The 25,666-nt window shown below is 45.3% G+C and overlaps 1 protein-coding gene across 4 annotated transcripts in view; it reads right to left on the bottom strand.

Moving 5' to 3' along the window:
* The window catches only part of Sfl (N-deacetylase and N-sulfotransferase sfl), a 231,922-nt gene that overhangs the window by 28,569 nt on the left and 177,687 nt on the right, over positions 1 to 25,666 (bottom strand). For all 4 annotated transcript variants that reach the window (XM_076780407.1, XM_076780416.1, XM_076780398.1 and 1 more), the window contains one exon: positions 6,073 to 6,270. In XM_076780407.1, the coding sequence (XP_076636522.1) occupies positions 6,073 to 6,270 (198 nt within the window). The remainder of the gene's footprint in view (positions 1 to 6,072; positions 6,271 to 25,666) is intronic.

Here is a 25,666-nt window from a genome sequence, read left to right as displayed (position 1 = left end):
CGGACGCGAGAAAGAGCCGGAAAATTCATCTCTTCTAGGCAGGGGAACCGAAATTGATGGAATCCACTCGACGAGCCCGAGCACCGTAATAATTATCGCTATGCTCGATTACGTCGTTGCCGAGCCGTTCGTTCGTAAAATCCTTCGCTCATTTTCCCGATCGGTTTCCCTAATCTACGATTTGCCCACGGTATTATCTAATACGTATCCCTTCGCTTCTAGAACCGCTGATAGGATTGCCGGGCAAGCGATGTCGAACCGGTCCAACGGACACTCGATTCGCTCAAGATATTTTTGCGAGAAGGGAGAACTAACCGTAATAGGTTTTAATATGTCCTTGATACGAAAATATCGTTTGTCGTCTGTCGATGAAACCACGGACGATAAATAGCGACGAGCACCAACGGGATTAGCCAATAATTTTCGATTATTTCTTCAGGCAGTATTTCGAAAATCCCGAGAGAATTCTCGCGTTTTCCACCGTATTGGCTCCATCGTCAGCTTCTATGTATCGCATGGTTCTGCTCGGTGTTCCTTTGTAAAACGCCACGACGCCGCGCAGCTTCCCCTTGGCGGAATTTCGCGACACAAGGATCCTTCAGACGTCTCGTGATGCAAGACGACTTAATTGTCTTCGCGTTTACGCGTTCCTCGTCGCGTCGACGATCCCGTGCGAGGAAATCGCGTAATTAATGCGCCTCCGATACACCGTTCCTGCCTCTCCTGCTTCTCCTCGTTTAGGACCAAGATCCCTCGGGGAATGCGAAAGACAGATAATTTTCAATTTCTATTGTGCCGGTGGCTTACAAAGAGCCCTAACGGCGCCAGGCGAGCGAAGAATTTCTGTTGATTCGTCGGAGCAGGGTGATCTCGGCGTTTATCCCGCCGTAACAAAATTCCTTTTTTATACGAACAAAAACAAAGTTCGAAGGGAACAACGTTCGTTCCCTGAATCGTACGAAAAAGAATATAATAAAAGATGAGCCGTATAAAAAGTGTAATAAGAGCGGAACGAGTAGCGCGCGGCATACTCGAGGATAATTGTTCTAGCGCAAAGCGGGCCATTTTGAAGGATTTTTCGCTCGTAAAATGCCAGTGAAACGGAGGCTCGAATAACGGACGGTATCACAGAACAAAGGACAACGCGAACACAGGAAACTAGGCAGCCACTCCGCGAGTCGTCACTTTTCCTCGTTGGCTGGCTCTCGCCTAGGCCGACGGGTTCGAATTTCTTTCTGTCCCAAGTACGTCGAACTGGGGCAGAAGGTGCCGCGATGTCGAAAATCGCGACGAACGAGGCTGTAACCGGTGCAACCGTCCCGGTTTGGACGAGATCGCGCGATCGACTGGCATCGAGTCGCGTACGATTCGCGGGTCAGAGTTCAGGTCGAAATCCAGGCCTGGTTTCGTTTCCATGCTAACGACACACGAACCGGAGAACCCGTTAACTTGTCCGTTTCTTCGACGGATAACCTCCAGGTCGGGTCAGCGTTCTCCTCCTCCTCGGTATCTCCGCGCAAGGTCCTCTCAGGCGTCGATGGACCTCCGAGCCCATTTGCAGCCAAGAGGTATCGAGAAGACTCGCTGGAATCGGAAGGCAAGCGATGTAAAGGGGATCAAGGCGAAGGGAAGCACGAGAAATTCATAAAGCCTTTCTTAAGCCGGCACGGCGGAACGTCAGTCAGTGACCTTTTCGCGTCGGAACGATCCGCCTTGGCCTCGAGAGGATTCTGCCTGGAGTTCGTTTGGTAGCAGACGATGGCGTGGCCGAGAGTTCAAAGCTCTCGCCACCCCCCTGCCCCCCCCCCTTACCCCTCCCTCGACCACCCACTCCTCCACGAGCATCGACGTCGAATATTATCCTCTTTTTGCCCGGCTATATCCCGCCCTGGAACCTTCTCCGACCTCGCTACTTCCGAGTGGCCCTCTTTTATCGACCCTCGTTCGATGCTTTGTCCGACTCACCCTCGCGCGCGCCTACCTTCCCCGTGGACTCGCGGCTCTTTGTCTTTTACTAAAGATCACCGAGCTACTCCCGATAACAATTGTCTCTAACAACAATATATGTAAATCGAACGGCCAAGACACCGACAGGCCAGGGTTTATCGATTGCGAAACTGTCCAAGCGTTTCTTCTTTCCGAGCGATCGAGACACGAATAAGAAAAATATTACCGTTGCTGGTTTATAATTTCGTAAAAGTAGTCGAAGTAAAATTGGTAGAGGTTTACTCGCGAAGAACGTAAAATTTCTCCGGCTGTTTCATAGTTTACCGGGCGCGGTGTGCAATTTCCAGCGGTTTTCTTTGTTCACGAAGCTGCGTGGCATAGCGAACTTTTCGTTGAATCTCCGTGGAGAATTATTGGCTACGGGTCCGGGGACTCTGCGAAATCGAGGAAACCGGCTGGCCCGCTGTAAACACTGATTTAAGGGTGGCACTTTAAAATTACTCTCGCGCCCCAGCCGGTTAAGCGTAACCTAACTTTCACGGTTTTGACCAGCTAAACCCTCGCCGGGGAAACTTATCCGAAAGAACCCTGCGCGGATATCACGATTTTGTTTAATCATGCTTCTTTGCGAGTTCCACGACGGTCGGCTAATTAGAAAGTTAAATCGAAGTAATAGTGCTTTGAACATCCCGCCTGAAATAGTTAACGGTTACAATCGCACGTTTGAGCGCGAGTACCGATCCTTGTGGTTCCGCGAGGAATCGTGATTACGCGTTAGAAACTTTCGAAACCTTATGATCCAATATTATTACTTGATTCCTGATACTGTATTATATCTCGTTCATTCCGTAGAATCACCCAAAGAGCGGGGAGAGACGATTAACTCGAGTAACTTTCTACGGCGAAACCAGGGAACGAACAGGGATGAATTGATTTATCAGAGTAACCGCAACAACCGTAAGTTACCCGAAGGTATCGTAATTTTGTTTACATATGCTGCTTTTGAAAGGCAAACGGCCGATTAGACGATCAAGTTTTCCGCGCAGAGTGGAAATTCATGTTTGCGAAGCAGAACGACCCCCATAAGTCAGACTAAAGCTAATTTAAGCGTGATATTTCAATTCTAAGGTGACGCGGAGAAATTATTTCTCCAGAGATACTGGTTACATGGAAATTAAGTTCCACGCAAGTAGAGCGTCGTAAACGCGAATGAATTTGCTTCTCCGGACTTCCTTACCTCTTCTTCCTTTCCTCTTACGATCTATTCGTACCAAGCTCCGAGTGCTTTTCCAGCCAGCATTTGCGAATATCAACGTCGACCTTATCGTTCTCTTTCTCAGCACTTTCACGAACGGTCTCGCTGGAAGTCGAGATATTAACTAGTATCCTCGCCAGCGAGACATCCGCCGAATATTTATTTTTTAAAGTTGTCAGGTTTCCTAAAAAGTAACGTAACTTTTACGAGAGGTATCAAAAAGAAACATGGGAACGTAAGGGCGCCCGAGTCCTTCCCTGAAGGAAGTCCACCTTTTCAGAGATTTTCGCGAAAGCGTCGTCCTCCGTGTCGTCGACGTCGACTCGTTTGCGAATTGCACACCCTCAAAGGGTCGAGCGGTGGAGCGAACGGGACAATAAGGTCTTGGTACGATCACGTTCCGAGGGTAGCTCCAATTCTGACCATTCACCGACACGTTCACCGCATTCAGGAATAATTATCTGCCGTTTCCGAGCACGCGCGCACACGCTGACGAGCAGTGCTTTTCGTTCGATAGTTGCAAGACACAGCGGACGAAAGCATACGACACTCTCCGGATCGTAAACTAACGATTTCCCTTCGATACCGATACATCGAACGGTTCGAAAAAAAAAATGGCAGACCCGTTTCTTTGGTATCGTAAATTCGATTCTATCGAACATCCGGAATGTAGAGGTCGAGAGGACCTCTTGGAAGTTTCTCTTTGAACAAGTTTGACCGGAAAAAAGGCGGGCTTCTAGCAGAAGTCACGGGACCGATGCATCCCCCTCGGATTTACCCCGACCCGTTCCTCTCACGAGCTCTTCTTTCTTCCGCGACCCAAGCTTTTCGATCTAGTCCCTGCAGCGGGCATTTCCCCAGCGATTGCCACTCTTCGTTCTAACTTTGTTTTCTCGATTGCGTTAGCTTGACGTGTCGACCGATAAGCACGACGAGGGCGCGGCGCGAGTCGGTTCTGTCCTGGAAACGCGGCGAAACTTGCAACGATGGCGCCCGTAGTGTTGCGCTTCCCCGATGGTGACACGATTTATTCAGAATCGAGTCGGGGAACTTGGCTGCTACCCGGATGCAGCCATCGCGGCGGGGATAGATCGAATGAAAACGATCGGCCGCGGTATCGACAGTAACGCGATTTATTGAAAGCGAGCGAGCGTAAACTGTCGTCGCAAGTTGTACGTGTTTCGTTAAAATATCGCAACGAGGGGAATGTATTTTAATAAAAATGTTTCGTACGGGGAAAACGGTTTCTACGGAACCGTTCGGTATATCTAGTTTCCGAAGGAAGGTCCGTCAACAGGAGCAATCCACGAGAAGGGTGTCGCTCAATGAAACACAGCCGCGTCCAGCCGGGCAATAACCGATGATCTTCGGAAACAAAATTTCCCAGCGCCGACTGCAACACGGTTCGATGTTGACCGGAGAGTGGCCAGCGGTGCCGCCTCCTCCCGCTTCGCTTATCGATTATGAAATTGCACCGGATAAAGCAAACGAGAGGCCGTGCGCGACCTCTGTCGAGGGTGGGTTTTGCTCGTGCGCCGGTTAGCTTTCCGATTATCGGATGACAGACACAGAGCGGGCGTATTTCTCTCTCGCACTCGTTAGCCGACTTACACATACCTTTGTCAGGGTACACGGTCGCGTTACACGCGACCCGCGCATCGCTGAAACACACGACCGGTTCCGCACGGAGCCAGCACGCGCTCTCTGTCATACTCTGCCCGTCACTTTATCTACCTATGACGCATCATCCAGTTCTCCGTGACGCGCGGGGTTATCGTTACCCCTATCTGTCTCTATCCGTTATCCAAGCGGAGCTTCGTCCCGTGGCAAGCTGCTCGCCCGCGCTAATTCCCTATGGCCGGCCATCGCCTCGCATTACCCGGTCATTATTGCACGATTATCGAAGAATCGGCTGTCCCGGCTCGTTCAAGACCACCGTGTTACCCCACTCGACAGGGCTTTCCTCGCGTTAAGCCCCCCTCCCCCCCTTCTGTTCCCTTCTTCGCGCCCAGACACATGCTGGCTCACACCTTAAATCCTTGCCACGAAATAATTTCCATACTCGATGCGACCATCGACGATTGAAACCAACTAACGGAAAGCATAGAAACACGGTCTTTTTCTACTGTGCTGCACTGTCACGGCGGATGTACGAGACGGTATTTTAGCCGCACCTTCGTTTTTCCATGCCAAACATGCCCGGCTGTTTTCATTCTCGCGACGATGAAGAGGCTCGCGATCGATCGGTTGGCGCCTTTGAGAACGCGTCGCGATAACAATCGTCTCCGACAATTGTGATTTATGAGACGGCACTTTTATCGTTAATTGCCGGCCGGCTACTTTGTTGCTGGTTCGACCCAGTTTTAGGTAACACGAAGATCAAATACTCTCTTTCGAAACTTTTTCTTCGCATACGCTTGCTTTCCACCGATCGCTCGAGATAGACTCGTACACGAAATGGATTAAAAAAGGTAATCGAAGAAGAGGTAATTTCATGTATGAGAATAAATCGAATGACTAACAAATTATTTTTAGAGATGCGTAATTTGCGTCACACTCGCGATACGGTATCGATGGAATCTTTCCAAGATTCGGTTAGATTTATTTAACGAAAAATAGTACAGGCTTTTTGGCATCTCGTAACGAACAATGATGGAATATCTATCGCGAACAAAAACTTCCTAAACTAATTTACAGTGAGGGTGAATTTTACAACGAGGAGTAAAAATGAATTCCAGACGGAAAGAATTATTTGTCGTTACGATATCGTACTGTACGTCGATTCGCGTTCGTTTCCCGCGGCGATATCTCTTATCGTGACCGCGGAAGTGCATAGAAACAGTATCTATCGTTGTCGAGCCTGCACTCACTTGATTCGATTAGAGACGAGTAGCTCGGCTATATTTTTCCCCAGCATCGAGTACAGCGTTTCCACGAAGACCAATACTTTCGGGTCTGTTCTCAACCGAGCTTCGCTGCGATGATCCGGTGCCGATGGCAGTCTCGTCGCTCCTCTCAGCGTCGAACACCTTATTGCTGGTTCTGGTCTAGTGTCTCGATGGATCAAGCTGCAACGAAACAGAGAATCGTCAGGATAGAAGCACACTAAATAATTCTGCACGGGTTAAAGGTCTACGTATCGTCGCGCCAATGATATTAGGCCAGTAAAGATTAGAAATATTTATCGGCATCGATGTTGGGATGGGAGTTTTTCACGGTATTTCAGTTCGTGCGACATCAAGTTCAATAAGATGCATAGTCTAGCCTGTAACTTCACGTTCTTCTTGACATTGTGAACTCTTGCAGGTACAAGAGCGCGCGATCTGTGGGAAAAATTTTAATGGGAGACTCTAGAGGGCAAAATAAAACGAAAATCAAGAATACTAATTTATTGATTGAGGCTTCGTTAAAAAGTTATTAAAATTTAAAGTTTCACCCGTACTGAATTTTTTTCTCGAAAATGTGCAGGATTTCGGGGGTATGTCTATTCACCAAAAGTGATTGTATTTGACCCCCGCGACCAAATATAATTTTTTTAAAACGATTTGAAATTTTTATTTTTCGTCGAAAAATTTCACACCTCTTCGAATTTTTTTCTAGAAAGTGGGTAGGATTTCGAGGGTATGTCTAATGACCAAAAATGATTGTAATTGACCCCCGCAACCGAAAATAATATTTTCAGAATTAATTAAAAATTTTTTTTTTCGTCGAAAAATTTGGGCACCCCCCCTGTCGATTTTTCTTAAAAATTCGTTTTTCATTTTTAGTAATTTTGTTTGACGCCCTACAGAAAAGTTGTTTAATACTTTTTTGTAGGTACCCATGAGCTCTACTCCAGACAAAGTTTCATTGAAATATATTCACAATTGTAGGAGTTATGGCTGTTTGAAAATTGGACCATTTTTATGGGGTTTTTCTCATTTCGCGGGGTCAAGGACCAACTTTTCGAATATTTTTGCGATTTCTACATATTCTCCGCCAAAATACGCGTAGTTTGCTTTTTTAAACATTAAAATCGTCCAATCTGTTCAGAAGTTATGACGTTTTAAAGATTCGCATGAAAATTTGGGCAGACATTTCTAGCCAGAAATTATATTTTCGGTAAGGAATTTTTTTCTCGAAACTGAGTAGGATTTCGGGGTTATGTCTATTCACCAAAAATGATTGTAACTGACCCCCGCGACCGAAAATAATTTTTCCAAAACGATTTGAAATTTTTGTTTTTCGTCGAAAAATTTTACACCTTCTCGAATTTTTTTCCAGAAAGTGGGTAGGATTTCGAAGGTATGTCTATTCACCAAAAGTGATTGTATTTGATCCCTACAACCGAAAATAATTTTTCCAGGACGATTTAGAATTTTTTAATTTCGTCGAAAATTTTCAACACCTATTCGAATTTTTTTCTCAAAACTGCGTAGGAATTCGGGGGTATGTCTATTCATCAAAAATAATTGAAATTGATCCTTGCAGCTAAAAATAATTTTTTTAGAACGATTTCAAACTTTTTAATTTCGTCGAAAAATTTCATCACCTACTGAATTTTTTTCTCGAAAATGCGCAAGATTTCGGGGGTATGTCTATTTACCAAAAATGATTGTAATTGACCCCCGCAACCGAAAATAATTTTTCCAGAACGATTTGAAATTTTTGTATTTAATTGTTAATAACTTTTTAACGAAGCCTCCATCAATAAATTGGTATTCTTGATTTTCGTCTTATTTTGGCCCCTAGAATCCGCCATTAAAATTTTTCCCAAGGGTGGCCGAACACCGCGGAATTAACGCGTCGCCGCCGCAAGACTGTCTGATAAACCATCGCCCATTTGCTACCAAGTCAGACTGTATTGGAAATAGGTGGTGGAATAGAAAAAACAATTATAAAAGGAATAACTTTCAGCTAAGCATTTATTAGAAACACTAGGAAGGCACGTCGTAACGCTTTGAAAGGAACATACAGAATGAATAGGTCAGTGACAAAAAATTCGTCCCGTACCCTCAGACCTAATCAGTCCTATACTTTGTCTAAACAAGCCAAGTTAGGGACACAGTTGCACCCTCTTGACTTGTAGTTCGAGACGCGAAACGCAACATACGCGTCGATAGTTTGTTGTCACATAAAGAAAACTCTCTCTTTTAGAAGAGAAAACCCAACAGACTGGACTCGTGATCGATAAACTGGACGTTCGTATAATAAAGCAATTTTCGACTATCGAACCGTTAAAATCACGCACGCTTAGATCGCATCGTTGCCTCGAATTATCGTTCGCATGCGTGCCGATCGTTCGTACTCGGCAGACACATCTTCCGCGTGGCTGATTTCGCGCCATTAGCCGGAAACGCGGGAACCTTCGGTGGTTCCGGGCAAAGATTTGCCGGCGCGGAAACCGAACGGAATCGAATTGCCGCTGCAAGCGAAATCTACATCTGTAATCGCCGGTGTACGATATTCAAAGTGTATCTATCCTCGAGCGCGGCAGCAATTTTTCCCTTTGAAGGGAAACGCACCGGAAAAAAATACGACATACGGTTCGCGATATATTACTTTAAACCAGGGATTTTCGCGAAGCCCGCCGCCAGTCATTTTAACCGTGTATCGCGGTAAACGCTTCCAGACGAGGTATTTTCTATCCCGTAAAATTAATCACGATCTCGATACCTGTTTGACGTACGCGCGACCGACCGAGCACGGTTATTTCTTACGGTGTTCCCTCGTTACCGCGGCAGGATTAACTTATCAGAGCGAGCCAAAAGCACCGGTCTAAGGAACGGTTGGCTGTCATCGAGTCAACGTATCCTGAAAACTCCCACGGAGAAACTGCTAAGTCGAAAACGAGTCTGGCAAAAATGACGGAACGTACAGCGTCAAAGGCTCGTTAAACTGTATGGCGTAACACGGTCCGTGGAAGCCAGGCACGCGGTGTACCTTAAACTCGATTAAGGGGGACCGACGAGATCGTAAAAGCGGGTTGGCTTCATATCCGGAAAGATCCATGGTGCGTGATCTCACATATAAGCTTTCAAGTACGTTGGTAATCTGGCCGGAGAGATACGGAACGTCATCCTATCGTGCATTACACAGCGTGGCTGTATGCCCGAAGTAAGCCTATTAGCGCGCGAGCTTATTAGAGGATGCCATATGACCCAAATTCCACGTTCCTATAGGCCGGAGGCGTACCAACGCGCGGATACACTTAATACGAATTTACGATTAACGCTTCGGGGCCTGAGCGCGCGACGCGAGGCGACGCGACGCTCGTCGAACCGCCTAGCGCGAGTACCCAACAACTTCGCGACGGGTAACCAGGCTCTTACGCTTACGTATTTAGCAGCGTCTTGCCCCGTCTACTTCCGATGAAATCGGTAACTCGGTAAGTTCAGTTAAATGGAGATGTTCTTGGTCATTGGACGATCCATCTTTTAAAACCTGATAAAATTTACCGAAAATGTGGTGATGTTTTAATATCGGAATTTGCAGCGCGAACCGTAAATAGAACGCGCGCGTCCACGCACGCTTTCAAACGAGCGTTTTCACCCCCCACGGAAGCTCTTTATTATCGCGGATAATTTATGATCGATCCGCTCCTGCTTTCTACCTTAATTGATATTACCTCGAGTTCAATTTAATTTGCAATTTTCTGTTTTGACGGGCTCGCCGGGTTAGAACCGTGAACTCTTCGACCCCGAGAGCCCTTCTTTCGATTCCAACGATCGCAACGTGTAATTTTACCGCGTGTAACTTTCGCCGATAAATTTTAAATAGATACGGCGGCAGCTGGACGATCGGCAAAGGCGAAACAATTCAATCGCCTTGCGTTTAAATCTTACACCGTGTTGGCCAAGAGCATTATTTGTTCCGCGCTCGCTTTCTACGGAGTTCGGTCGCGATTAGCGAAATCCGCGCGTCGTCTCGCTCGGCTGCATTAATCCTGCTTCCGTCGTGTCGTGTTTGCAGTGCGCTTAACGGTTCGATAGAAAGGAAAATCGTAAGCTGTATGCAAACCCCGCGTGATCTATCGTCGGCATCGTTAAAGTGTTTTGACGGGACTGCTACGCGGAGTCTGCGAGCCGAGAGAAAGGAGGAGATACAACTACGCGTGCTTGGAGGAGACTACGGCGGTCTAATGGATGACTAGAATTATTCAGGTGCAGTTGGTGGAATTCGACCCTTTAGCTAACAACATCGACCACGATCGTATGATTATTTAAGGTGGTATATCAACGGTATACCTGCTCCAAGTTACATCAACATCCTTGTAAATCTCTTGTAAGAGCTTCCTACGGGTATGCAAGCTACGCTCGTTAACTTTCGAGCTCCTCGTCAATAATGTACAGGGACGTAGGATACGTAGGCGGTTTGTGGCACGAAAAAGTTTCGTTAAACGATCTCAATGTTCGTGACGAGAAGCTCGATCGTGTGAATATTGTCCTGCGAATCACCTGCTTTTTCTCGTCGTTGTCAAGTGGTTAAATATCCTAATTTGAGCGTGTCGCGTAAAGAGAGTCCCGGAACGGCACGGCGCTAATAAAGGCCTGCCGAGAGCGTCGCAGGCCCCTCGAAAAGCAATTTTCGATTATAGCCGCCATTGTCGCCTATTGACAGCCGATTAAATTACATCGAGAATTGCTTTCAACAGCGAGAAAGAGGGGATAGGGAAGAATGGGATCTTCTCGAGTTACCGCCTCATATAACAGCGCCTCGTACTTTTCGTGCGGATAATCGAATTACATCCAAGGCGTTTTCCCGCGATCCCCTTTTTCTTTCTTTTCCTCGTCCCCCCGCTCTCCCAGCCCCAGTGAAACACCGCTTCTGTCGACCAAGGCTCTCGTTCGAGACGCGTCAATCGATTCGATGTACGCTTTCGGGGAACGCGCGGAAAATCGTCGAATACGCGACCAAGAGGCAAAGTCGTTGACGGAACTTTTATTTTTGCGGAATTGGCCCTGGTAAGAGGCGAAGTCTTTGATGGAATCTGAAAGGGAAATAACGCGGCGAACCTTTCGCGTCGCTGTTTCTTTCTACTTTTCGCGCCGACGCGACGCGAACTGAACATTTGCGTTAGAAGCGATTTCCGTCGCTCAGCCTTCGTTTCGAAGCTGCACGCTATTTTTACAAGCGAACAAGTCCGACTTGCAATTTCGTGAATTCTCCGAATCGAAATTTCGGTGGACCTCGCTGTTGCGACGCAGGATGACGATCCGTCCGGTTCAACGGATCGTCTGCATTCGCTCTTCTTCGTGCAAATTAATGTGGTGTAGCAGGTGATTTTACAATGAGTTTTTGATAACGCTGTTTAAACTTTAATACAAAACAATATCCGTGCAAAAGTGGTTCGATGATGTGGCGAGTGAAATTTTAATGTGTTCTCTTTGACTTCTGTCTGATCTATTGGCTGTTATATTGGGGAAAAGTGAACTGTATGACTTTGGATTGGTCGGTTGTGTTGTGAGGGTGGATCTGAAAATGGTCTTGAGGTGAAATGTTCAGTTAAGGCTAGCAGGTAATGGTTTATTGCGGTGATTTGTACCGTGATGTGCAGCTGCCGGTAAGGTCAAGTTTTATGGGACGGTTCTGGTCGCGAAGAGTTGTAATTCCCAAGCCTAAAAATATTCGGCTGCTACGACCCTTCTGCAGTATACCTGTGTCGGGGCTCAACACTCGCGCGAACAAGCCCGAACGGAGATTCGACTCTGTTCAGGTTTTACGGGTGAATCGAAGCGGCGATTAATCATTCCAAGTGTATCGAAACGGGCGCGTGCAACTCTGTGAAACCGTGTATTTTCCGTGTGCTGGGATTCTCGTTAAAGTCACGGGAACTTCTCGGGTCGGGACGGCGATGCTGATGGATCCTAATCGGCGCTTTCCGCGCGGAACACGCTTTGCGTCGCGTAATCCGAGTACATGTCGTCTGTGTGCAACCCAGTCGACTCGTAGACGCCTGTGTTACACCCGAGGAGTGAACCTCGCGGAGTTTCAGCGAGCTCGTTCGATCCCGTCAATTGCTCGAAATCGTCCAGCGTCAATGTGCTTCTCCCGTTCCTTTCAAACTCAACGAACAATGCAATCCTAACGAATAGAAAAAAAATTACGAGATTTTCTTCCCTCTTGCTATGTTAACGAGCTAGCGATCTTACCCTCGCTAAACGAGATTTATTTAAGCAGTACCGATACGCGAGCATCGCGAAACTTTTCCTGGGGATGATTTTAACGCCAACAGAAATACTCCCAACGATGGATCTACGTATCTAGATCCAAGACCACGTTTACCGTTAACTATCGTTTTATCTTACCACCTGGCAGCGGAACTATCAAAGTTTTGTCCATTTTTTAGATGGGAAAAAAAGTTTTGCTTCAGCAAATTACCGCCAACGCGTTTCCTTCCGTTTGCTATGGTTCCTTGACGCGTCCCCGCGGTAACCCTTTTCTCGTTGCATTCGTTCGTGTTACCGTGCCGCGTTTCTTTCTATTTTTACCGTTCGTCGATAGTCATCCGGCAGGAAACGTCGACTCGGAGATCGAGAAAATGTTTCCGGCGCACGCAAATACGTCAATCAGATACCGATAGTCTCGTTCGTATTTGCTCGGTTTCTATCGAACTGCCGAGAAACAATTAAAACGATTCAACACGCAGAGCGTACTTTATTAAAATGTACGCTTAGTTGGTATCGAGAGCAACTTCGTGCTCCGATATTAGCTGGCCCGCAACAGTATCTCGACATCGTCACGCTTCTGCGATATTAATATACGCGGTCAACGTCTGTGAAAGTGGCTGAAACGTGCCGCGATAGCACGACGAGCGCGAATAGGTTAAAGATGTTATTACGGGAATGTACGCGTGCACGCGGATCGGTGTACTTCGCCGCTGGAAATAACGCTGCCGTTTTAGCCAGACCCCGTATATACATACTACCAGACTACACTCTCTTTTAAATAGATGGAAAAATCGTGCATAGTACACCTACGAGCATCGAATCGAATCGGACTAAATTTCGGGACGCGTAATGCTATTTTTAGGAGCGTAAAACGTAAGACTTTAAGCGTAAAGCGTAAAGAAATTTATTCGTAGGAAACGTTGACGCTGTGCAGAGGAAAAGTAATCGTAGGCAAGAAATTATGGCGTCAGTTGCTATATACAGAGTGTTCGGCCAACCCTGGTAAAAATTTTAATGGGGGATTCTAGAGGCCAAAATAAGACGAAAATCAAGAATAGCAATTTATTGATGGAGGCTTCGTTAAATAGTTATTAACGTTTACAGTTCCGACCGTACTGAATTTTTTTCTCGAAAATAAGTAGGATTTCGGGGGTATGTATAATGACCAAAAATGATTGTAATTGACCACCGCAACCGAAAATAATTTTTCCAGAATATTTTGAAATTTTTTTTTTCGTCGAAAAATTTAGGCACCCTGTCGATTTTTCTTAAAAACTCGTTTCTCATTTTTAATTAATTTGTTTGACGATCTACAGAAATATTGTCTAATACTTTTTTGTAGATACCCATGATCTCTACTTCAGAAAAAAGTTTCATTGAAAAACATTCACTATTGTTGGAGTTATGGCTGTTTGAAAATTGGACCATTTTTATGGGGTTTTTCTTATTGTACGGGGTCAAGGAACAACTTTTCCAATATTGTTACAATTTCTACATATTCTCGACTAAAATACGCGTCGTTTGCTTTTTTAAACATTAAAATCGCCCAATCCGTTCAGGAGTTATGACGTTTTAAAGGTTTGCATGAAATTTCAGTGAAACATATCGATGGTATGGTCAGACATTATATTTTCGGAAAGGAATTTTTTTCTCGAAAGTGCGTAGGATTTCGGGGGTATGTGTAATGACCAAAAATGGTTGTAACTGACCCCCGCAACCGAAAATAATTTTTTTAGAACGATTTGAAAAATTTTTTTTTACGTCGAAAAATTTCATCAACTATTCGATTTTTTTTCTCGAAAGTAGGTAGGATTTCGAGGATATGTCTAATGACCAAAAATGATTGTAATTGGCCCCCGCAACTGACAATAATTTTTCCAAAACAATTTGAAATTTTTTTTTTCCGTCGAAAATTTTCACACCTTCTCGAATTTTTTTCTAAGAAGTGGGTAGGATTTCGAGGGTATGTATAATGATCAAAAATGATTGTAATTGACCCCCGCAACCGAAAATAATTTTTTCAGAATTAATTAAAAATTTTTTTTTTCGTCGAAAAATTTAGGCACCCCCCCTGTCGATTTTTCTTAAAAATTCCTTTTTCAATTTTAGTAATTTTGTTTGACGCCTTACAGAAAAGTTGTCTAATTCTTTTTTGTAGGTACCCATGATCTCTACTTCAGAAACAAGTTTCATTGAAATATATTCACTAATGTAGGAGTTATGGCTGTTTGAAAATTGGACCATATTTATGAGGTTTTTCTCATTTCGCGGGGTCAAGGATCAACTTTTCGAATATTTTTACGATTTGTACATATTCTACACTAAAATGCGCGTAGTTTGCTTTTTTAAACATTAAAATCGTCCAATCCGTTCAGAAGTTATGACGTTTTAAAGATTCGCATGAAAATTCAGGCAGACATTTCTGGCCAGAAAGTATATTTTCGGTAAGGAATTTTTTTCTCAAAACTGAGTAGGATTTCGGGGGTTTGTGTAATGACCAAAAATGATTGTAATTAACCCCCGCAACCGAAAATAATTTTTCCAAAACAATTTGAAATTTCTGAATAACTTTTTAACGAAGCCTCAGCCAAGAAATTGATATTCTTGATTTTCGTCTTATTTTGGCCTCCAGAATCTCCCATTAAAATTTTTCCCAGGGGTGGTCGAACACCCTTGTATATACTCCTCGAACGACTTCCCAATATCTCAGTCGTCTAAGGCAGGGCCTGCTAAAGAAGCCTTACTGATGAGTCCACTAACTGGCCCTGACGCAACGCGCCCCCTCCTTTCCTCTTTCGTCCTCCTACAATTCTCACGAGCAGACCCACACTGGAGCAAAGCAGCGGCACAAAAGTATCGGTTTCCTAATCGATTCACGCCTACAGAAACGAACGATTACTCGTCGACCACGCGATGCGCCACTCTCTTTTGTTTACAGAGATATTAACGCGGTGCTCGTCGTCGGCCGGCGATTCTACAGGATCATTATCGATTAAGCCTGTGCAAATAGTCAAGTGATTCGACTGGTCGATCAAATGGCCTAATTCAATAATTCGCGCCGAGCGTGTATACGAAAATGCACCGGCCGCGCGGAGTTGTCGGGCGAATTACCGAACGCTGAGCGGCTGGAATTGCTGGCCGAACAGAGCGTCCAGCCGTTGGACAAAAGATCGAATTAACCGGCTCGCCTAAATTGCCGACCGACACGAACTACCGTGTTCGGGGACTGGTCGAGATCGACTCATTTTCAGCTTGGTCGCCTTTATTGCCGCGCGTCAAATTCTGCGCGACCGGTTACGCGCTTTCAAGTCCCTGAATTCGAAAACACACGGTCCGGGAGTAGTTCCTCCGAATAGCGAATTTCAACGTTCGCGAATCGTCGATGCGTTCGATTTATTACCATTATCGGACGTCGGAATCGCTGCATCGGGAGTACCGTGTAGCGTCGCGTGCTTTCGCACGATCCTCGACCGACGTTGGATAAACAGAATTTATTATTCAGGTTCTGTCAGGACGGACACCGATGACCGACGCTACGTTTCAAAGGTAAAGCTTTCGAAACGCTGAAACGCAATACTCCGTCGAAAAATCGAATGTAATATACTCCGAGGCGAAGCACGCAGCGTTTCTCCGGCATCCGATGGTGCACAGGATTGAAATATTCCGTCGAAATCGTGGGTATTTTCGCTCCGACGGATACGATCCTCAAAAGGCTCGACTCCATCGTGGAAGCAGTTCTCCCAAGAACCAATACCGCGAGCATAGACGAATAGAGTTCAATTCCCGATTCACGGCGGACGAGATTCGGGTGTAGCGCGAGCTATTCGTACAGCACCCCGGAGGCTGTTCGCGCGGCGCAACGCGTAAAAACTGAGCGCGAAAGGCGCTCTGTCTCGCGAGCCGACCGTATCGAGAAATCGAGAAAACGGGGAGGAAACTCGAGGCTCCCCCCGGAGAGAAAGAGAGCTATCCAAGCAGTCGCCACTCCACCAAGAAGTAATTTCTGTCGCCTCGAAATCAGTTTCGCCGGACGTTCCTAAATTGCCGGATGCTCCCCACCGACCGCCATTTCACCCTTTGGCCACCCTGGCCGGCCTGATCGACTCGTAGCCACCAGGGCTTCGTCTTTCCTGTCCCTTTTCTCATCGACGAGCTGCTCGTTCGATTTCCACCATCCTCGAATCGTTCGACGGGGGACTCGTCACGAAAGGAAAACCATTGGAGCAATTTAGCGTCGCGTCGCGTCCCCGATCACGTTTCTCCGGTCGAAAAACGATGCGGCGAACCGTGGACGCAGCGGAAAGGAACGCGACTGCCGGCCGAGAAAAATGAAACTTGGATCGCGCGACGCGCCGGCCATCATCGATCCTCGTGATCCTGTGAAACGTTAATCCGACGAATTCGAGCGAGACAATATATCAATTTGCTCGACCGGTCGATTACGGTGACCGATCGCGTCGCTGAACAGGAGACTCTACGGTATCATTAGACGAGAAAAAATTAACGAGTACCAGAATTTTTTTACGAGCACGTATCGTTGCGATCTTCCTATTCGGAACAACGAATGACAATATCGTGTGTACATTGCGTTCGAACTTGCCATTAAATTACCATACGGCGATACTAACGAGAGACTCCGAGGTCTGAATAAATAGCATTTGAACAGGTGAAACGCAGCGAGTAGCAACGATGAAAAAGAGGAATGGTTACAAGGCCTTGGAAGCACAACAGATTACTTAGTATTTTCTAGTAGACGACACAGCGTCGAGAAGAAGCGCGTTCGGTCTATTTTAGTACACGATTATTCGCAATTATTCGACGAGAGCCGCGAATTTCAGCAGACATCGTGTGTTGCATACGCGTAATTAGCGGGTTCGAAGGCGAGTGAGAGGGCGGGATCGATGGTTCCGGTAGGGTGTAGAAAAATTGGTATAAAATAGCTCGACGGCAGGGCACGGGTTGGGGGAACAGCGTAACGAAGCGAAAGCATTTTGCTGCAACGTTTATTTCGTCCAATTACATTTGGCAGCTGTACCGAAACTCACCGGCGACCGGGCCGGATTCCACGGGCTTGTTTATGGACTTCCATATATCAGCCTTACGAGCACTTAACAGAAAGAAATGGCCGCAATCTTTCGTCTCTAATTCAGTCACTTAACCGCTGGTTATATCCGCTTTGCAGGGACGCTCTTTTTCGCGTGGAGATTTTGCCGGTTCGCTGATAAAAACCGTACCCCGATGGAAACAGATGAAATTCATTTAGTAGCGCGACGCGAACCAAATTTGTCCGAATTACGCTCAACTACGATTCCCGGGGGCTTTAATGCCGGAACGAAGATTCGCTCGAAATTCCGCTGCGAGTCGATCGTTGCTTCTGCGACAACTAGACGCACGCTTCGTTTACGTAACTATGTTTTTCTCCCGTTCAGGAGGAAAAATAGAAATTGCACAATAATTATGTACGCAAGCAACCGCGTTTTCCTGTTTGTCGCGGCGAGTCGTCTTTTAAAATAGGTATCATCGATCGAAACGGATCATCGGTAAACAAGGACGTACGTTACTTCGAGTCTATTGCTTTTTGCGGTCCAAGAAAATTAAGCATCGCAAAAAGACCGACGGATCGTTGAGAGATTTTCGGTTTCGGTCGCGATCGAAGCCCGTGGAGAACCGGTACGGTTCAATCTGGTTTAGGCACCTTTCAAACACCGGTTCAGCGAGATTCAATGAGAGAAACGTTATTACGTTGCGGTTCAGCGAGATGTATCAAAGTCGAAGCAATTAATACGTCATCAAAGAGCGTGCCACGCTGAAACGCGTACAATTTCCGAGGCCGCGAAGACGCGGCCGTTACAAGCCGCTGTTACGGGTTCGAGTGTGCGCGGGAGTACGCGTAAGAGACAGACAGCCAAAGAGAGAAATAGGGTGAGAGAGAGAGAGAGAGAGAGAGAGGAAGAGAGATCTAAATTCTCGACGTTGAAACAATTAGGCAGAAACGCCTCTAATGACGTAGCAGCTGTTCAAATTTGGCTAGCAAAATTCCTCGCCGCGTTAACCCTTAATCTTCATCTGGGTCTAATGCACGTCGTGTAACGACGTCACAGCCGGTTTTGCTCGGTTATTCATGAGGAGAATTTGCAAACTAGCCGAATACCGTGTTATCTTCCCCGGCCAAAAAACACACGCGGTTCCGCGCATCGAACGGTCGAGCGTGCTCCATCGTTTCGCGTTTATCGTCCCACCGAGCATCGTACGAAACGTCGATCGTCGATGTTTCGTAACGTATCGTGGAAAAACCTACAGTCTTCGAAGACGTTGTTTCATAATAAGGTAGGTTTCCCGCTGACGCGAATGCGCCTCGATCGATGGAAAAATCGACGTAAATGTACGCTTAATTCGCGGCGGTCCGGCCAGTCTAACTTCCGACTGAAATAAGATAGACGATTGGCAGGAAAACGGTTGAGATTCCGAGATAAACTGCTTAAAGTAACGAACAGAACGATCCGAAGGAATGGACGAAGGTATCCTGGTCTCGCTGAAAATGTTCGATAATAAAGGGGATAAACGGTAGGGTAAAACTGTAGCACCGTTTAAGAAATTCACAGCTGCGGAAACGTTGAAAGAACCGGAGCCAACGGTGCTTTATCTCGTTAATTTATTTCTGTATTTAGTAATCCCGCGGGGCACTTAAAGATTACACGTTAGCGTCGCGGCGTTCGTTTAAAAACCCACGGTCGTTACGACATATAGAGATCGTCGCAGCGCTGCAAGGTTTCACGGAGATCAGCCGGGTAATTCTTTCCGACGCTAATCCGCTAGCAGCGTTGCGGAAAAGAAGCTTACGGGCAACATCTCGCGCATTGAAAGCGCCTCGCCCTTTAAACGTTGGATTAAGGGAGTCATCGCGATACGAACAACTCGGCTTTGTCATTTCGATTACGATCGTCGCGAGTCCCCGTTCCACCTCGACAAATTACGTCGGGCGCGACAGCGTCTTGTTACGCGTAACCTCAATTATCGCACGTTCTAACGCGACGACACTGCATTTTCACCGGAACGAAGATCAAACGAGAGAGAAAAATTTGCAATATTTTCGAGCACGTTGAGAAGTTACCAACCTTCGCTAGATAGGGTTCAGTCTGGGACCAGCGAACGCGAAATTACTGAATCGTCGAGGTATAAGCGACTGCTCGATAAGCGGGATTCTAGCAGCGTGCCGATAATGCAAAGTTGCGCTCGAAATGTGAAAGAGAACGGCTTATCGGTGGAAAGCCCCCTTAACGCTGCTGCATATCGGCCGCGTTTACATCGATAAGTACTTCAACGATCGTATCAGTCGCCATCGCCGCGGTGTTTGAATACATGAAGCACCGTAATCATCGAGCACCGTGTGTGCGTGCATGCTGCACACGCCTCCGAATCCACACTCGCATCGGCGATACCAACGTTCGGATAAAAGACGCCTTCTTTACGATCGGACTTGTTCGTCGAAATCGTTCCTCTGCCTGGCTTCAAAGCGCGTGGAAAACGAGAACATTAAAAAAGCATCGTTTACAGCATCGACTTCGTGATCGGGCTTGGTCGGTTTCGTCCCAAACAATATTACGTTCATCGAAAGAAGCTAATCCGAAAACGCGATATCTCGGCAGACTGGTCGTCGGTGGTTGGATCGAAAGACAAACGGAGGGAAAAAGAACCTCGAGTACGGCTCGTCTGGACGCGTCGCGTCGCGGCGCAGATAAAAGGTCGCGGAATTGACGCGCGAAGGGAGCCGAAAGGAGAGAGATAAAAATAAAAATATCCGATCGGAGCCAATAATTGGACCCGTAATAAATGGAATGCGATCGGTGAACCATGATGAACCGAGCAAGGGAAACGATGCAATTTCTCTATAGGTGTGGTTGGCTATCTAGGCTTACGCACGGTCGCTGCTTATCCCGCACGTTCGCACCACACAGAGCCACGTCGCGAGCGAACGTCGAGTGGTCCACTTGGGCACAAAGAATTATTGGCTTCCATTCTGCTCTCCAGTTACCAGCGGCATCTGTCCGTCCAGCGACTTCCTTCCACCCCCATGTAGCGTCCGCCAGCCTCCACTAGCCACCCACTCGACGCGTCCACGTCCACGTTCCCCGTGCACACCGTACATCAACTCGGCACAATTCGAAATATATCGGTTCGACCGTCCCTCTCGAATCCTTCTGCGCACCCGCATCGAGGCTCCTTACTTTTCGCTCGACGACCAGAACTTTCCATCCTGGTTCCCGATTCATCGCGGCCGTTGGACGAAAACCGGCTCGATCTCGGACTTGCAAATGGATCGGTTGGAAAATCTCCGTTGGCCAAGCTACTGCGTGGATACGCATCGTTACCATTGTACCACATATTTATGGCCGGCAGACTCTAGACGCCCTCGCTTCTCCATTGTCGAGATACGCTACGCGTTCCATCGTCGGCGACGTCGTGTTCCTTGTAAATGACGCGCACGGGAAACGCGATGCATTCTTGATACCAGGCCACTGACGCGCCAAGAATGCCGGGCCAAAGCTCCCCGAGAATTTATGGGACGGAATTACAACTCCAGCTTCTTTTAACCTTGTTGCGGTGCAATGCGCCCGTTTCGCGATTTATTCATTATCGAGCTCGCCAGTCCGTTCACACCGCGAGACTGTATTATCTATTTTATACAGGGTGTTCGGCCAACCCTGAGAAATATTTTAATGGGGGATTCTAGAGGCCAAAATAAGACGAAAGTCAAGAATAACAATTTGCTAATGAAGGCTTCGTTAAACAGTTATTAACGTTTAAAGTTCCGACTGTATTGAATTTTTTTCTCGAAAGTGGGCAGGATTTCGGGGGTATATATAATGACCAAAAATGATTGTAATTGACCCCCGCAACCGAAAATAATTTTTTTTAGAACGATTTGAAATTTTTTTTTTTAGCCGAAAAATTTAGGCATCTGTCGATTTTTCTTAAAAATTTGTTTTTGATTTTTAATAAATTTGTTTCACGCTCTACAGAAAAGTTGTGTAATACTCTTTTGTAGGTACCCATGATCTCTACTTCACAAAAAAGTTTCATTGAAATATATTCACTATTGTAGGAGTTATGGCCGTTTGAAAATTGGACCACTTTCATGGGGTTTTTCTCATTTCGCGGGGTCAAGGACCAACTTTTCGAATATTTTTGCAATTTGTACATATTCTCTACCAAAATATGCGTAGTTTGCTTTTTTAAACATTAAAATCGTCCAATCCGTTCAGAAGTTATGACATTTTAAAGATTCGCATGAAATTTTCGGGTAATATTTCTGGCCATAGATTATATTTTCGTTTAGGAATTTTTTTCTCGAAACTGAGTAGGATTTCGGGGATATGTCTGTTGACGAAAAATGCTTGCAATTAACCCTTGCAACTAAAAATAATTTTTTCAAGACGATTCGAAAATCTTTTTTCCATCCAAAACTTTCAGCAGTTACTCGAATTTTTTTCTCGAAAGTGGGTAGGATTTCGGGGGTATATATAATGACCAAAAATGATTGTAATTGACCCCCGCAACCGAAAATAATTTTTTTAGTACGATTTGAAATTTTTTTTTTTAGCCGAAAAATTTAGGCATCTGTCGATTTTTCTTAAAAATTAGTTTTTGATTTTTAATAAATTTGTTTCACGCTCTACAGAAAAGTTGTGTAATACTCTTTTGTAGGTACCCATGATCTCTACTTCACAAAAAAGTTTCATTGAAATATATTCACTATTGTAGGAGTTATGGCCGTTTGAAAATTGGACCACTTTCATGGGGTTTTTCTCATTTCGCGGGGTCAAGGACCAACTTTTCGAATATTTTTGCAATTTGTACATATTCTCCACCAAAATATGCGTAGTTTGCTTTTTTGAACATTAAAATCGTCCAATCCGTTCAGGAGTTATGACATTTTAAAGATTTGCATGAAATTTTCGGGTAATATTTCTGGCCATAGATTATATTTTCGTTTAGGAATTTTTTTCTCGAAACTGAGTAGGATTTCGGGGGTATGTCTGTTGACGAAAAATGCTTGCAATTAACCCTTGCAACTAAAAATAATTTTTCCAAGACGATTCGAAAGTCTTTTTTCCACCCAAAACTTTCAGCACTTACTCGAATTTTTTTCTCGAAAGTGGGTAGGATTTCGGGGGTATATATAATGACCAAAAATGATTGTAATTGACCCCCGCAACCGAAAATAATTTTTTTAGTACGATTTGAAATTTTTTTTTTTAGCCGAAAAATTTAGGCATCTGTCGATTTTTCTTAAAAATTTGTTTTTGATTTTTAATAAATTTGTTTCACGCTCTACAGGAAAGTTGTGTAATACTCTTTTGTAGGTACCCATGAGCTCTACTTCACAAAAAAGTTTCATTGAAATATATTCACTATTGCAGGAGTTATGGCTGTTTGAAAATTGGACCACTTTCATGGGGTTTTTCTCATTTCGCGGGGTCAAGGACTAACTTTTCGAATATTTTTGCAATTTGTACGTATTTTCCACAAAAATACGCGTAGTTTGCTTTTTTAAACATTAAAATCGTCCAATCCGTTCAGGAGTTATGACATTTTAAAGATTCGCATGAAATTTTCGGGTAATATTTCTGGCCATAGATTATATTTTCGTTTAGGAATTTTTTTCTCGAAACTGAGTAGGATTTCGGGGGTATGTCTGTTGACGAAAAATGCTTGCAACTAACCCTTGCAACTAAAAATAATTTTTCCAAGACGATTCGAAAGTCTTTTTTCCACCCAAAACTTTCAGCACTTACTCGAATTTTTTTCTCGAAAGTGGGTAGGATTTCGGCGGTATATATGTAAAGAGAATATACACTCTTTAAATTAAGTTTACCGCGCATTTATGACACCTGTTAGTCATTTTATCGAATGGTCGATTAATCGAAATCGAAGAGGTAGAGAAAAGACAGAGAGAAAATAGAGACATATCACATTACATAGCATAACAGCAAATCTCCACAGCATTGTAAAAGAGAAACGGATAATTGACTTTAATTGTCGTTTCTTTGTTTACAGGTGAGATTTAATGTAAATATTGTAAATAGTTCAATTTTAATAAAGCAAACACTTTGTTTACAGAGAAAAATTAATTATAAATCCTATTATATATATAATGACCAAAAATGATTGTAATTGACCCCCGCAACCGAAAATAATTTTTCCAGAACGATTTGAAATTTTTGAATTGAATTATTAGTAACTTTTCAACGAAGCCTCCACCAAAATATTGGTATTTCTCATTTTCGTCTTATTTTGGCCTCTAGAATCCTGTATTAAAATTTTTCCCAGGGGTGGCCAAACACTCTGTATAGAACATCGCTTGACGCTTTGTATTCACTATTACTTCTCACCGTGGCAAACACCTACCATCCGCATTAGTAACGAATTTTGCTAATTACGAGTGGCTGGCACCATAGCCTGTCGTCTGGGCCCGATTGTTCCCCTCTACCAATCTTCTCCGAGGTTCGACGCTCTTTCATCGATGAGGTCACACGGATGACGTGTAACCTCATAAAAGCCAAGTCGTTTGATTCCTTTCCTACTTGTATCGCACAGAAACGTCAACGATCTAATTAATCTAACGAATTGAAATTTCAAAGCTGGGTCGGGTACACTCGGACAAATAGATCGTAGAGTCGGTAGGTTCGTCCGAGTGGATTACTCGAAACAGAAATTTATCGGTTTGCCTCAAAGGCAATCTTTCGGTACGATCTTTCTATCGCAGCATTCAAGGTTCGTTATCGGTATAGCTACAGAGTTCCCTTCGTTCTCTCGTTTCGCTTTATTCCCTTTCGCAAAATACATATAATCAAATACAGGATTAAGCTTTCGTGGGTGATGTTAACTGCGCGCATCGAAATAATACAACTATAATTTTCTTCTAAACGTCATCGACGTCCGTTTATAAATTAAAGTTAGGCACCTTTGATGCACGAGGCTCGGCGTATACGCGATACTCTAAGTCGCACGAACGTCGGATACAAAGGCGCACATCCATCTACGCGTACCAGAATCGCTCGTACTAACGCATGACTGATTATTGCGAGCTCCGAGGATCGAAGATCCGGCAGATAGGAGGGCTGCAGTTTCGGTATCAAGCCGCACATTAGTTGCATCGCGTCAGATAACAAGCTCACGCGTTCAATCTACCTAACGCGTACAACATCTCGAGTGTCTAGAGCGGTGGTCGAACGAAGCGCGAGCGCGGACCGTATGGAGCAAAACAATGATAAATCCGGGGAATTTTGTCGCGTCGGCAGACTGAAACGGGGAAATCCTGCTGAGCCGGCTTTACGGCCGTCTTCCTTCTCAGTTTTCTCGAGGACGCGACGATCGGATTGCTGTCGCGATAAGAATGCAGTCTCGAAATTAATAAGAGCTAGCAAGACCGGCGAAAGGTAGGTTGGAACAAGAATCACGCAATTGACAGTTTTATCGCGAAACGTATTGCCCAAGTTTTAGACACGAGGAATATTCGACTCGGTGATCCTCCGCTGCAATTTAAACCTCTTTACGAACCGTTATCGACTCGACGAATCGCACGATCGCCGTTTTTCCAAATCGAAATCCATAATGTCTTCCATCGATCAAGAAAAAGGCTTTCTGCATTCACCTACAATTTCTCCAGCTTCTTCATGGAACGTTTCTCAACGGACGTAGAATTTTCTCGACCCGTTTCCAACCGGTGCTATCGGTTACTTTATTAACGGGCACCGAATTCCTGTCGTCCCTGTGACCGGACGATTTTCTCTGGGATTCGTTCGAGGCTGCTCGTCTCGCGTTATCAGCGACGCGTCCCGGCCCAAGTAAAATATGTACTCCGTCGATCGAAAGCGGATCCGTCCGTGCATGAACACCATGATTAACGCTTCTTCTCTGATCGAACGGAGAATTCATCCGTCGCCAGGAAATTTCTCTGTTCAACCGGCGCTGGATATCTCCTAATTCACCGATGATTTAGCGTGGCGCCGTCGCTTTGATCGGGCTCGGCGAAACATCCAGCGACCGATTCATCAAAGTCGCCGGTAAAAGCGCCGGTTTGGATACGGATCGCGCAAGACAGCTTGTCGCGTTGCGTTTCAGATGCGTCGCGCATTGTAAACGTTTTCAATGGAGCTTTGATACGGTCAGTCGAGTCGCGCGTTGCAATCTGCGACAATCTTTCGTGACCCTCTTACGAATCAGTGGTTTTTCCAACGGTCACTTTGCAGACACAATCTACACGTAAAGACTAGCTGTTTCTATTCCCTTTTCCTTACTTTCCATACGTTCA

The sequence above is a fragment of the Colletes latitarsis genome, chromosome 2, assembly GCF_051014445.1.
Source record: "Colletes latitarsis isolate SP2378_abdomen chromosome 2, iyColLati1, whole genome shotgun sequence".
In the NCBI taxonomy this organism is placed as follows: domain Eukaryota; kingdom Metazoa; phylum Arthropoda; class Insecta; order Hymenoptera; family Colletidae; genus Colletes; species Colletes latitarsis.
This window is presented reverse-complemented; position numbering and strand designations above follow the sequence as displayed.